Here is a 14,199-nt window from a genome sequence, read left to right on the forward strand (position 1 = left end):
ATTTTAAATTTTTTCTACTAAAATAAGAAATATAAATATGAAGAGAATTTAAATTAAGAAAAAATCATAAATATAACTTAAATGACACTAAAATCACTATAACTTTTTGTATGATCAAATTACATTAAATCCAAGTAAATGAAATCAAGTATATCTCATTTAAATCAGAATAATACCGAAATTATTTAATTATGATGAGCAACCAAAATTCAAAACAACTATGTTACATGCATGACTGTGATGCATTGAAACAATGATTGCATAACATATTCCCATTTTCCTACTTAACTGAATTCAGTTAAGCCATGTTGACCTGCTAGTCAAGCTTCTCAAAAAAATTCATAGCCATGCAAAAAATGATTTGATGATCATTGTCCCATGAAAGATATAAAAATAGATATCATATTCTCTTGTCTAAACCAAATACATCACAACACTGATTGGTAACTAGTAATTATAATTCACAAATACAAATTGATTTATCAATAAGTAACACTTACTAGTACTTAGATACAAGTACACAACTCATTTTATTTACTTTATGAACGACTACTTAGTTTTATTGATCACTTGTTTAAAGTTGAAAATGATGCTGCTTTATTTGCTTCCTTACTAGAATGATGCCGGCACATGGTTCCCGATCCGCTATCAGTGAAAAGATAAGAAACCGTTAACATCATTCAAAGTCCATAGGTTAAACAATATTTTATATCAACAAAATTGAAATAAGATCAACTTAAAATAAATAAAAAAAAGAAGGTATTACCAATCAAGCTAGTAGTTATTGCATATATCACCACCGTTGCCACTTTGACATAACTTTTTCTGTTATGTTGTTCAAGAATCGGAAGTAAGCATGTCTCCATGAGCGATTGAAGAGGATAGTGCCAAAGATCCCCCAGAATCCAACAAAGAATCCCAACCCCATGCTTGCAAAAAATGCTTGAATAAAACCATCATTCTCATCTTGGGTTTTAACCAAAGATTCTTGACATGGCCCTTCCTTGGGACACATTTTTTTGAGAGGTAGCCCACAGAGATTTTGATTTCCTTCATAACTTGAGGTATTAAAACTCTGCAACTGTGTGCCAGTTGGAATTTGTCCTGACAAATTATTATGTGATAGATCCAACACAGAGAGAAAATTAATTTGTGCAAGACTAGAAGGAATGGAGCCAAATAAATGGTTTCTTGACATATCAAGAGACTCCAATGATAACAACCTTCCAATTCCTGAAGGAATTTTTCCTGTCAAGTTATTTCTTGATAAATTCAATGAAACTAGCTCCACCAAATTCTCAAGTTCTGATGGAATGTCTCCTGACAAGTGATTGTTTGAGAGATCAATAGCTTTTAAAAGCAGGTTATCATTCTCAAATATATGTTCTACACCTTTCCACGTCAACAAAGAAATTATATTATAATCATACCCATACATTCCAAAAGTGTGGTTGACAGTATAAGAATGATAATAGGAATCTGGTAAGAACCTTTCTTGGATCGTCATTGCGCTGAAGTTAATGAAACATTTGGGAATTGGGCCCCACAGATGATTAACCGAGAGATCCAAGACGTGAATGCCATTTAGAAAACAAAGAGATAATGGTATACTTCCAAAAAAGTGATTTTTTCGCAAGCTTAACATTTGCAGTTGTTGTAAGCTGCTTCCAATCCAAGAAGGAATGATTCCTGAAAATTTGTTCTCTCCTGCATCCAGCATCACTAAATTTTTGCAATGCTTCATCGAGAAAGGAAGCTCCCCCGTCAAGCTATTGTTTCTCAATATCAATACACGAAGCTCAAGAACTGATCCCATTGAAGTAGGAATTTGTCCAGAAAAACTATTGTTACTCACATCTATATAAGCTAATGATTTAAAATTCTCCCAACAATCAGGGATTTGACCAGATAAATAATTGTTTGAAATATCTAATTGGCCTAATCTTTCAGCTGTATCATTGGCACATACAAATGAAGTAACATCTGAAAATTTATTGTTGGACAGATCCAGGGACACAGCTCTTCGTAAAAATGCTGGGATTGAGCCTTCAAATTGATTCGCAGCTAGGTATATGGAAGGATATTCCGTAAGCCTCAATGGAAAATCTGGAATTATTCCGGTGAGATTGTTGTACGAAATGTTCATCGTGTTTAGCCTTGTTGATAGAGCCCAAAACCAATTCGGAGTGATATCCGAAATGCCAGCATTAGAAATATCAAGCCGCGTTAATGTTTTCTGTGTCTTCAACCATTTTGGAAAATAGGGACCCAACATGCAATGCTGCAACATTATCACTTGCAACTGAAAAGGTGGAATCCAGTCAGGATTAATTTTCAAAACAAATGAGTTGCCAGATAAGCTCAAGACCTTCAACTTAGACATATTATGAAACAGAGAGTCTGTGATCACCCCTTCCAAAGAGTTTGAGTTCATGATCAATGTCTCCAACTGTGAGGGAAATTGAATTCCTTCAGGAACCTTCCCGTTTAGCTTATTTTGAGACAAATATAAATCTGCTAAAGACGGGAAAATTGAGATGTCAGGCAAAGTTCCATTGAATTGGTTATTTTGGAGATATAAATGTTGGAACGAGTATCTTGCGCATCCAGACAAGTGCTGGATTGCAACTGGAAGCTCTCCCGTCAGAGTGTTGTAGGACAAGTCTAATGATGCGAGATTACATATGTTTCCAAATGACTTTGGAATTCCACCTTCTATAGAGTTCGTACTGATAGAGAAAGCCTTTAACTGAGATGGCAATATGATATTGTCAGGTATTTTCCCTCTTAACTGATTATGGATGAGGGACAAATCTTTTAAAAATGGGAATATTGAAAGGTCATCAGGTATGGAGCCAGTGATCTGTTTGAAGTGAGTGAGTGACACAGCCAGCTGAGAGATTGTGAAGAATTGATTCCAAATCTTCAGTCAAATCGCTACCAAACACCCGCAAAGAAGATAAGGTGCATATATTCGCAAAGGATTTGAAATCCCTGGCTGTGATTTGATAATAAGATATGTCAAGCCGCTCAAGTGATTGCATTGTGATGTCAAAATGATTTGATGTGACAGGTGTGGAACTCCATAAGAGGCCGGAAACAAGGTGAAGTTCAACAAGGTTGGAAGTGACATTGGACAACCATTGGAACAACAGGGAAGAAGTGAAGGTGTTACCAAAAAGATTCAAGATTGAAAGAGAATTAGGAAATTTGAACATGGAAAGACTTAGCGTTTGTGAAGAGATAAAATGATCTGAAAGTTCACATTCGAATAGGCTGAGTTCTGTTGGTGTGGAGATATTACTGATGGCTTGTATCCAGTTATAAGAATTGTTGAGATTCAATATAGAGCTCAAGCCAAGATTGGTTAAAGAGGTAAGAGTGGATAACCATTGTCCTCCACCACCATTCCCATCATCATTCATTTTGAGAGAACCACCTGAACCGTCAAGGTAAAGCTCGTGCAAGCTTGAAAGGTTCCCAAGTTGAGATGGTATTGTTCCTTGAAAATCATTTAGATAGAGATTAAGATACTCCAACTTGGACAGATTTCCAAGTTGATAAGGGATTGAATCCTCTAATTCATTCCAATAAAGATTCAAGTATGTTAAATGAGGAAGAGATCCAAATTGAGTTGGAATTCTTCCACCAAAGCGACAAGATGACAAGTCAAGATACCTCAAGCTGGTGAGGTTACCAAAGAATTCAGGGATATGGTAGTCTTCAAAACCATTGAAACTGAGGTTCAAGTACCTGAGATGCTGCAATTCCACTAATGATCTCGGAATCTCACCTGTTAAAAATCTTTCTACCTCGGTATAGTCATTTCCGAACATGTCCTCACCGTGAAGGTCGAGACTGATTACATGGGCAGTGAGGTTGTTGCAGCGAACACCGTTCCAATGGCAGCAATCACGACCCTTCCACGAAGAGAGCATGCCGTAGTCATCAACCATGGCGGCCTTGAAATCCAGCAGTGCTTGCCTCTCCTGCTCTGCGCACTTGACCTTTCCTCTTGCTACAGTAGCACAAACAAGAAGGAGGTCCACCGTTATAAAGAGTAAAACAGCTTCAATCAAAATCAGATTATTCATCCTCATCATGACTACGCTCGTCCAAGTGAAGTATGAACTCAAGAATGAGTGGTAATAACTGGAATGTGCCTGTTATAGGACCATATATGGATCCAATATGTAGTAGAGGACCTCGATTCATTGCTATTAATTACTGTTACTATCATGTGCCACTAAATTTCCAGAGTATTTCTGACGTTGTTGCAACTTTGAAATTTCTTGCACCATTTTCTACGGAATGAAGCTACACGAGGAGGACCACAATCTTTATAGAGTATCTTCCTTGAAGCAACCATGCATTACTATCAATTATTTTCGTTTTGGGTAAAAAAATATATTCCTAGCATTTAAAATATGAAAAAGTTTGGTAACAAAAAATTTATTTTATTTATATAATTTAGTAATATTTTAATTTTTTATTTTACTCTCTTATCAATCCACTTATCATATTCTTATCAACTCTACTTATTAATGATATTAATTATAATATCATATCCTTAATTATTTGTCATTTTTATAATTACTACTTAATTTTTTTATAATTTAAATTTTATATTTAAGAATATAATAAATACTAATAATAATAAAAAATTGTAATAATAATATTCATTAAATGATTTTAATTTTTAATTCATTTATTTTATTTATTAACATGCCAGAAATTAGCAAACATAAAGGCCTTGTTTAATAGATTTATCATTGTTAGAAGAATCATAAAAGCTTATACTTTTTTATAGGTCAAAAATTACAATTCTAGTTCAATTACAAGCACAATTGAAATATGCCAAGAAAATTTATAAGAAGTTGTCTTTATTATTGCAAATAATATGACATTTGAATTCGATCTTAACACGATATCTATGTCGGAAGGAGTTAAAGAATAATTTAGACAACAGACGAACTCACTCGATGAGATTTTTGACAGTCAACTAATTTTAAAAAATATAAAAAACTACCTTAGCTTTGATGAGATATGCTAATAAACTGATTTAAATTTTTTCTTTTGTATTTTTATGTGCATTTATAATTATACTGTACTAACTAAGTTCATACACATAATATTCATAAGTTTATATACATAACATTTATAATTACGTACAACTAACATTTAAAAATTAAATTCATGTTTATTAGATATTACATTCATACACATATCATTTTTTAGTCATTGCATAAGTAACTATCAAGTTAACACATATATTTTTAAATTTTATCATAATTGAATTTAAAAAAGTGTCAAATTCTTAAATTAATTTATTCAATTGATTAATTTATTCATAACTTCTATAAATTCATACACATAACATCCATAATTTCATATTAATAACATCTAAAATTTTGTACTCATAATATTCATAATTTCATACATATGATGTCTATAATTAATACATTTTTTTAATTAATATTACCAAATTTTAAACTAGGTATCTTATTGTATTCTTTAAATTATCTCATATGTGCATTAATAAGTCATGATTTTAATTATTTTAATATATTTTATTTAATATTCATATGTATGCTTATTTATTGATTTTAATATGAGTTAATAATTATTCTTTAAAATTTATTTTTTAATTTTTGTTTATATTTTATATTTTATTTTTTAATAGTCTATATATAAAATATAAGTTGTATAGTAAAAGTTGTTAAATTTTTTAATCTAACTTCTATAATTTCTGCAGAGAAATTGTATTTTAATGGGTAATAATGTAATTGAGGAATATTAGGAATTTGATTTACGAGAAACTGAAATTGATTTCGAAAAGAATATTAATGACTTCAAGTATGCAGAAAAATAGTGGGTGATAAAGAGAGTGAATGATAAAGAGGTGTATGTCATTTGCTTATCAAGAGAATAAGAATTTTTACATAACATTTCTATATTGTAATTATTTTTTGGTTACCTAGCATTACCGTTAATATATATATACATATATATATATATATATATATATATATATATATATATATATTATTGAAGATTTTTTTGAGAAGTTCAATAAAAAATAGATTTTATCCTTTAATTTTTAATTAGTAAATATTAATTTATTTTAAAATTTAAATTTGTAATTTAAAATTTATAACTATAAATTGAGAAAAAGACAAATAGATCCTTGACCATTTGATCCGCAGACATTTAATTTCTCGAGAATTTAAAAATACACTTAAATCATTGACCTTTTCAAAACTTGAACATATCGATCCCTCATGTTCATTTGGGTATGTCAAGACTCAACGAAAAAATCAAATGTGACTCCCAACTCCCATTGTACTAACCTGATTGATATGGATGCAAGAGTTTTTATTTTTTGAAATTAGACAAATTAAACTCGGGAATCCATATGTTCAGATTTTGAAGATGTTAGGGACTTAAATGTGTGTTTAAATACTCAAGGACTTAAATTTCTATAGATCAAAAAGTCAGGGATTAATTTGTCATTTTCTCTTAAAAATTTATTATTTAAAGTTTAAAATTTAAAATAATAAAATAATTTTTAAAAAATTAACAACTCAATTAATCACAAAAATACATCCAAATCAATTTTAGATAAAAAAAAAAACCATGAATATGCTTAAATGACACCAAAACATCAAATCTAAGTCAATGAGACAAATTGCACTCTTTTAACTCAAAATGACACCAAAATAGTTAATGATAACGACATACGAACTCAATTCAAAACAAGCACACAAACATAATTCAATCAATCATAAAAACACTTGCATGTAATCTTAAATTTAGAAAAGTAATCAATATGGGTTAGATAATACCGGATTAGCACAATTATCATAAAATCAACACTTAAAGAGAACTATTCTCGTAATTCTACTTTAACAAAAAAAAAACACAAAATTAATAAATTTTTGTGTTATTGTAACAAATTTTAGAGTTATTTTTTTATAAATTTTGTACAATTCAAAATTTTTTTATCTTTTTAAAAGAAAAATCAAACAAAGAAAAAAAATAAATATAATATATAATACATGAGAAAGAGAAGATAAAGAATAAATAAAAATAAAACGTAACAATAATAATACCAATAGAAGAAGGAAGATGAGACGAAAACAACGCATATAAAAAAAAAACACAAAAAAAGAAGAAGAGATGAAAATAACGCACATAAAAAAAGAAAAAACACAAAAAAAATGATTTTACACACATTATGTGCGTAAATGTTGTTGACTTTGATCTAATTTAATCAAATTTGATTATAAAAAAATTTAAATATGTAATAAAACTGTTAAAATATAAGATCATCTTTTTAGTTGACCAATACTCCAATAATCTTTTATTGTCATTCCAAATACGTAATATTTATAAATATTTATAAATATATACATATAGATATACCTATTTATCTCATTTGAAATGATAACCAGATAAATAATGAAATGTAAAAATATAAATATTTTAATTTTATTTTATTTTATCACAATATCTTACATTTTCATTTTAATTAAGAAATTTTCATATGTGAAAGAGTTATTAAAATAAGCCAATATGGGCTAAAATAGTAAATAAGACTAATATATTTTCTTGAGAGGAGAAAAATAGCAACCCAACTCGACTTAAATAAATTAATATGTTAAATTAGTATATTTAAAAATGAAACATGTTGATTAAAAAAAAAAGCTTAAAAATAAAAAAATGGCATCTACTTATAATAAATATGATAGATATATTGCAATCAAATTTTAATTTGAAGCAACTAAATAAATTTATAGTTTTCTTCAAAAGAATAGTTATATTTCCCAAGAATAAAAAAGAAAAATATAAAATATAAAAACACGTGACAATCTACTGAAGTGTGAAGTCATGAGTGGATCACAAGATGAATCGGATCAAAATTAACTAATTTTTACTTAAAGAGTTACAGAAATAGGATGAAAATTAACTTAAAATTTTACAAGCTCTACTACAATTTTACGGTTATATATATGGTTTATGTAATAATATCAAATAGTATTTATAATTTTAATATAATTTGGCGTGCATTGGACAGGAGAATAAAATAAAACTAGTTAGAATTACTTCTGGAACGACGTAAGATGATTGAAACAATAAAAATTACTCTAAGGAAACCAAAAAACCAGTGAAAATTAACTAAACCTTGTACTATTAGATTTCGCTGCATGAAACAAACGATCATACCAAAACTCCCTATGATAAATTATGTCTTTAAAGTTTAAATCCTTAAATAACATGAAATTACTAAGCATGCCTACCCTTTTAATTAATCCATATAGTGGAAGGAAAACTCAGATCACTTGTGTTGACTCCCAATGTTCCTTCTTCTCAAATTTGAATCTCTTGTTTTTGGCAACATGCTGAAGAAGATCACAAACTTGCCTTGAAGATGGCCTCTCCTGTGGTGCAGTTTTTGTACACTGCATGGCTATCTCAACCACTTGGAACGCGGCAAACTCCTCGGTGGGTAAAGGCGGCTTCAGCTCAGGATCTATGAGCTCCTGACGCATGGCGGCATCTTGGTTGTGGAAGTGCATCTCCACCCATCTCACCATGTCCATGTTTCCCCTGAAAGCTTCATCTGTTGGCATTTTGCCACTTACAAGTTCCATAAACACAATTCCCATACTGTACACGTCACTCTTCTCTGTTGCCTTCATTGTGTATGCATACTCTGATGGACAATATCCCAATATTAGTTAACTTCCTCATCAAGTAACAATTCTACTATTGCTATAATTCTAAGTCCTAACAAACCTATGTAATTGTTATTCAACTAAGTTTGATCCTACTAAATGAGTTGGACATCTTGGTAAAAAACAATTTGAGAGAAAGAAGAGTTATAATGAGCAGCATGATGATTATTACCAGGGGCTATGTAACCATAAGAGCCAGCAAAACAGGAAGTGGAGTCAGAATTGTCAACGAGTGCTTTTGCAAGTCCAAAATCTCCCAAATGTGCATCCATCTTTGAATCCAGCAATATGTTACTGGTCTTGATGTCCCTATGAATAATCTTTGGAACACAATCATGATGAAGGTACTCTAATCCATGAGCCAATCCCACAGCAATTCTGAACCTTGCATCCCAATCAAGAATCCCTTTTTCCTTCAATGTTCTTCCATGAAGCCAATCCCACACACTCCCATTCTTCATGTACTCATATATCAGCAGATTCCAACCTGAACATCCTTTCTTTCTGTTGCTACAACAACCAATCAGTTTCACCAAATGTCTATGCCTAATCCTCCCCAAAGTCTTCATTTCTCTTATGAAGCTCTTGTTTAAGAGATACTCATCTTTGAATGAAATCTTCTTCACAGCTACTGTCTCTCCGGTGGCCCATTCGGCTCGGTACACCGTCCCGGAACCTCCAGAACCAATGATGAATTCCTCACTTAGATTGTTTGTAGCATCCATGATATCTTCCCACCTGTATTCTCGGTTCCCACCAATGTTAAGAGGAAGCAGAAATCGCTTCTTTGCATGTGAAGAAGAGGAGTAAATGCAATTCACTTCACCAAACTTCCTAAAAATTTCTTGCTTGTTTTTAAGGAAAACTCTGCCTGCAAACATTAGTATTGCAATTGCAACAATACTTGAAACGGAAGAGACTATAACTAGTGCTGACAGACTCATCATTGGTAGCTTATTGCTGTAACCATTGCCTTTGCTGCACTTAGAGGCGCCGCAAAGGTGAAGGTTCCCGGCAAAAGCTTCCAAAGGCCAGCGGCGGCAGAATCGCATATCCAGCTGGCCTTGTAAATTATTGTAAGAGAGATCAAGTTGGTCCAAGCTTGACATTTCACCAAGCAGCAGAGGGACTCCACCACTGAGTTGATTGTGGGAAAGATTAAGAGCTTGCAATTTCAAAAGCGAACGAATTGAACTTGGGATCTCACCAGAGAGATTATTGTAACTGAGGTCCAGAATGTTCTGAAGATTCTGGAGGTTTCCAATCTCAAATGGAATCTCACCACTGAATCCATTTCTTGAAAGCTGCAGCTCATAAAGGTTGATTAGCCTACCAACTGTTTGAGGAATTGACCCAGTGAGATTGTTTTGGCCAAGCCTAAGGACATTCAGTGATGTAAGATTACCAATATGCCCTGGGAGGCTTCCATTAAGGGAATTTCCATCAAGGCAGAGTACTAGCAACTTTGTACAATTGAATAGGCCTAATGGAAGAGACCCAGAAAGTTGATTGAACGAGAGCTTAAGCTCTCCCAGTTCCGGCAAGGTTCCGAGCCACGATGGTATCGGTCCAGTCAGCGAATTGTTGTTCAGATCAATGTGGGAAAGATTGTGACACAAGGAAAGCTCATCTGGTATTGGTCCAGAGAGTGAGTTTCTTGATAAGTCTAACAATGTCATCTCAGTGATTTTCCCCAATGTCCTTGGAATTTCACCAGAAAATCTATTGTTACCTAATCTGAGCCTATCAAGAGAATGTGAATTTCCCAATTGAAAGGGAATCACACCATCAAATTTATTATCAGTTACATCAAAGGAAAGAAATGAACTTGAGCTACACAATGGAGCCAAACTACCATTAAGCTTGTTCCTTGAAAGGTTCACTCTTGTCAAGTTTGCTACATTTGCAAGCTGGTGAGGAAGATTGCCTTCAAGAGAATTGTTGTATAGCATGAGCTGATCCAATCCTCTCAGGAACCCTAATGTTGCCGGAATTGAACCTGATAGCTGATTATTTGCCAGATCAATCATCTTCATCTTTTGACAGTTACCAAGTGTGGCAGGAATTTTCCCCTCAAGGTTATTATTCCTAAGGTGAAACCAATTCAACTCTTTAAGCCTTCCAATAGTGATCGGAATCCCACCACTGAATTGGTTCCCAAAAAGATCAATCAATTGCAACCCTAGACAGTTACCAATCTCCAAAGGTATCTGCCCAGATAATTGATTCTCAAAAAGGGACAAACTTTGCAACTTGCCAAGCTTCCCAATCTCTCTAGGAAAAGAACCATGCAGCTTGTTTCTGTACAAATAAATTTCCTCCAAATTTGTAAGGTTCCCAATAATGAAGGGAGAGATTGAACCACTGAGAGAGTTATTAGCCAAATCAAGAACCTTCAATGATACACACTGAGCTAACTCAATTGGAATCACACCATGAAGCCCACAATCTGAAATACTCAAAGACACCAACTTTGATGCATAATTGGAACACATAGTACTAGGAATAGTACTACCATGAAATTGGTTCCAAGAGAGACTCAAGTTCTGTAACTCTCTCAAGTTTCCAAACTCACCTGGAACCTCTCCAGTGAGATTGTTCATTGACAAGTCCAGAATTTGAAGCTTGCCCAGTTGAAAAAGAGACTTTGGAATGTTACCCACAAGCTGGTTATCCATGAGGACCAAGTCAGTGAGTTCACTCAGCTCCCCGAGTTGACTCGGTAACTGACCCGTCAGCCTGTTACTTGCAAGGTTGAGTATCTGGAGACTGGAGCAGTTCCCTAACTCAACGGGAATCGTCCCCGTCAACATATTTCCCTTAAGAACCAGCTGCTGCAACTCGGTGAGTTGACCCAGATGAGTTGGAATCGTTCCAGCGAGTGCGTTATAGGCGAGTCCAAGAAAGTTAAGCTTGACGAGGTTCCCAAGGGAAGGAGGAATAAAACCAGTGAGTAGGTTATCACCGAGTTTGAGGATTCGGAGAGTGAGCATGGAGCCGAACTCGGCGGGAACGTGACCGGTGAGTTGGTTGGAGAGAAGAAGAAGGGACTCCAATGAAGTGAGGTTAGTGAGAGTGACAGGGATGGGACCCACAAGACTGTTAGAAGAGAGGTCAAGATGAAGAAGAGATTGTAAACGAGAGAGTGACGGTGATATTGAGCCATTAAGTGAAGAGGAAGATAGGTTGATTCCCACGACGGTTTTATCATCATTGCATGTGATTCCATTCCATGAACAGTAGTTAGTGTTGTTGAATCTCCAATCCGCCAGAACCTTCAGTGGGTCTTGAAGAAACGATGACTTGACCTCCAAAAGAACTTTGAGAGTAGTTTCAGTCACGTTGTTGGCGCCATTAGAAAGGCCCAGGAAGAAGAATAGTAGTAGTAGTATCATTAGTGAGAAGTTTACGTAAATGATAATGATGATGGCGATGGGTGTTTAGTTTGTGAGAAGAAGAATGAAGTTGATAGTAATATTTGATAATGAAAAAGGTAAAGTGAAGTTAATGTTAGAAGGTTGGAAAGCGGTGGTGGTTGGTTTTACAGTTTCTTGGATTGTGTGGGAATTGGCAGAGAAATGAATGAAGATTGAAGGAAGTATGGTTTGTGTTATGTGGAAGAGTGCAGTATTGTCAATAAATGATGGAAAATAAGTAGGACTGGCAAAAATACCACCTTCTAGTTCCTAACTTTCTACTACTCTAGCCATGTCTGCTACTTGTGTATTGTGTTAATTAATTAGCTATATATACACCAAGGAGAAAGATAAGGAGAATCCAGTGAGAACGAAAGCCAATAGTAGTTCAATTTCCTTTGATAGGAATTGGTTTCAGTTTACAAAATCGTATGTGTATTTGTAATTTTATATGGCTATAACAAAATCTAATGAATGTAGTGCCTCACAAATTAAAAGCATTGTAATATATTTCCACTCTACATACATAAATTGTTAAATTCCTTTGGTATAATATTTTTGTCTTATATTTAAATTGACATTAAATATTTTTTATTTTTCTTTACTAAAAATATTGCTCTTCTAACCCTTTTTTGTTTTAATATTTCTAATGTCGTAGAGTCAAATTGTATTTATTGGTTGGATCATCATCATCTACCAAAACTAACGTGTCCTGCGTTTGGTCTTTTTGATTGGTTGCATGTTCTGTGTGTTATAAAACCTTTAAAATACTGTGTCTTCAATCTTCATTAGTATTTTTCCACTGAAGGAATCAAAACTGTGTGCTACTGTTCTTAATTTTTTTTTCTTAATTAAGCTATTTGACTTTGTATTACGTTATTTACCCAAATCTATTAGAGAGAGCAAGGATATGTAAATAATTCTCATCAACAATTAAATTAACAATTATCGAAAAGAAAGAGAAATATATATCCATATTTCCTGTACTCTATAGAATTTATTTTTATAGGAATTATTGATGTAAATATGTAATATTTTTCTTTTTAAGAACATATTGATAAGAATAAAGTTGCACTGTATGAACTAAAGATTGTGGCCATTGTGTATTTTAGACATTGGATCGGAATGCGATGATCCTTTTTGTAAATGTCATTTTTATTGAACTGTACAATGTTATGATTATACTAATTCCATGGATCATATCTTGTTTTGGTGTGTCTAAGGTTTGGCGAGTGTGGTCTCTCTTGGGTCGTCTTTTCACACTTTCTGAATCTTCTGATTGGGTTTCGGCTCATTCAATTCTGAATGAGTAGAAATTTTCTATGACAAAGCCCATTAAATAACTAAAAAATAATAATTATGTGTATCTATGAATTTTGTAGAGTGAACTACTAACTCGATCCCTGTCTATTTTTAAGAATGACAAAACGACCTCTCAAAATAAAATCGATCCGCTTCGATTCTTGTCCCCGATTTTCGTCACACAAAGCGGTCCCCATACGTTTTTTCCGGCGAGACTTGATGAAAAACGCTGAGCTGGTTCATTTGGTGCGTGACCTGTCATATGAGCTGGATGATATATTCATTCAGTGCTGAGATGAACAAGTTGAAATGGACAGGGGCTGATTTGTCCACCCCTTCACCCTAAAAATGACGTCGGTTGCGCAGAAAGCAACGTTTCAGTTGCTTCTAAAACGGTGTGTTTCCATAAAACTCCTTTCTCCAGCCTTCACATTTACAACTGAAACGTTACTTCCCGCGTAAACGACGTCGTTTTTAGGGTGAAGGGGGTGGACAAATTAGTCCCTGTCCATTTCAACTTGTTCATTTCAACACTAAATGAACATGTCATTCAGCTCATATGATAGGTCACGCACTAAACGAGCCAGCTCAACTTTTTTCGTCAAGTCTCACAAAAAAAAAAACGCATGGAGACCGCTTTGTGTGACAGAAATTGGAGACAGGGACCAAAACGGATTGATTTTATTTTGAGGGGTCGCGTTGTCATTCTTGAAAATGGACAGGGATTAGGTTGGTAGTTCACT

The 14,199-nt window shown here is 33.5% G+C and overlaps 3 protein-coding genes across 3 annotated transcripts; all 3 read right to left on the minus strand.

The window, feature by feature from the left end:
- Positions 1 to 371: 371 nt before the first annotated feature.
- On the minus strand, positions 372 to 4,103 carry LOC140173009 (receptor-like protein EIX1). Its single transcript, XM_072235325.1, has 2 exons — positions 767 to 4,103; positions 372 to 645 (listed from the first exon to the last, which is right to left on the minus strand). The coding sequence occupies exon 1, from the start codon at positions 4,101 to 4,103 to the stop codon at positions 2,844 to 2,846; it is 1,260 nt and encodes a 419-aa protein (XP_072091426.1). The 3' UTR covers positions 372 to 645; positions 767 to 2,843.
- On the minus strand, positions 794 to 2,383 carry LOC112794735 (receptor-like protein EIX2). The gene has a single exon (XM_025836718.2). It carries the CDS (start codon positions 2,381 to 2,383, stop codon positions 794 to 796), a length of 1,590 nt encoding a protein of 529 aa, XP_025692503.2.
- Positions 4,104 to 8,175: 4,072 nt separating the features above from the next.
- LOC112796474 (uncharacterized) lies at positions 8,176 to 12,263 on the minus strand. The gene is made up of 2 exons (XM_025838939.3): positions 8,911 to 12,263; positions 8,176 to 8,716 (listed from the first exon to the last, which is right to left on the minus strand). Exons 1-2 carry the CDS (start codon positions 12,131 to 12,133, stop codon positions 8,334 to 8,336), a joined length of 3,606 nt encoding a protein of 1,201 aa, XP_025694724.1. The 5' UTR covers positions 12,134 to 12,263; the 3' UTR covers positions 8,176 to 8,333.
- Positions 12,264 to 14,199: the final 1,936 nt, after the last annotated feature.

This window comes from Arachis hypogaea, chromosome 4, assembly GCF_003086295.3.
Source record: "Arachis hypogaea cultivar Tifrunner chromosome 4, arahy.Tifrunner.gnm2.J5K5, whole genome shotgun sequence".
Lineage (NCBI taxonomy): Eukaryota > Viridiplantae > Streptophyta > Magnoliopsida > Fabales > Fabaceae > Arachis > Arachis hypogaea.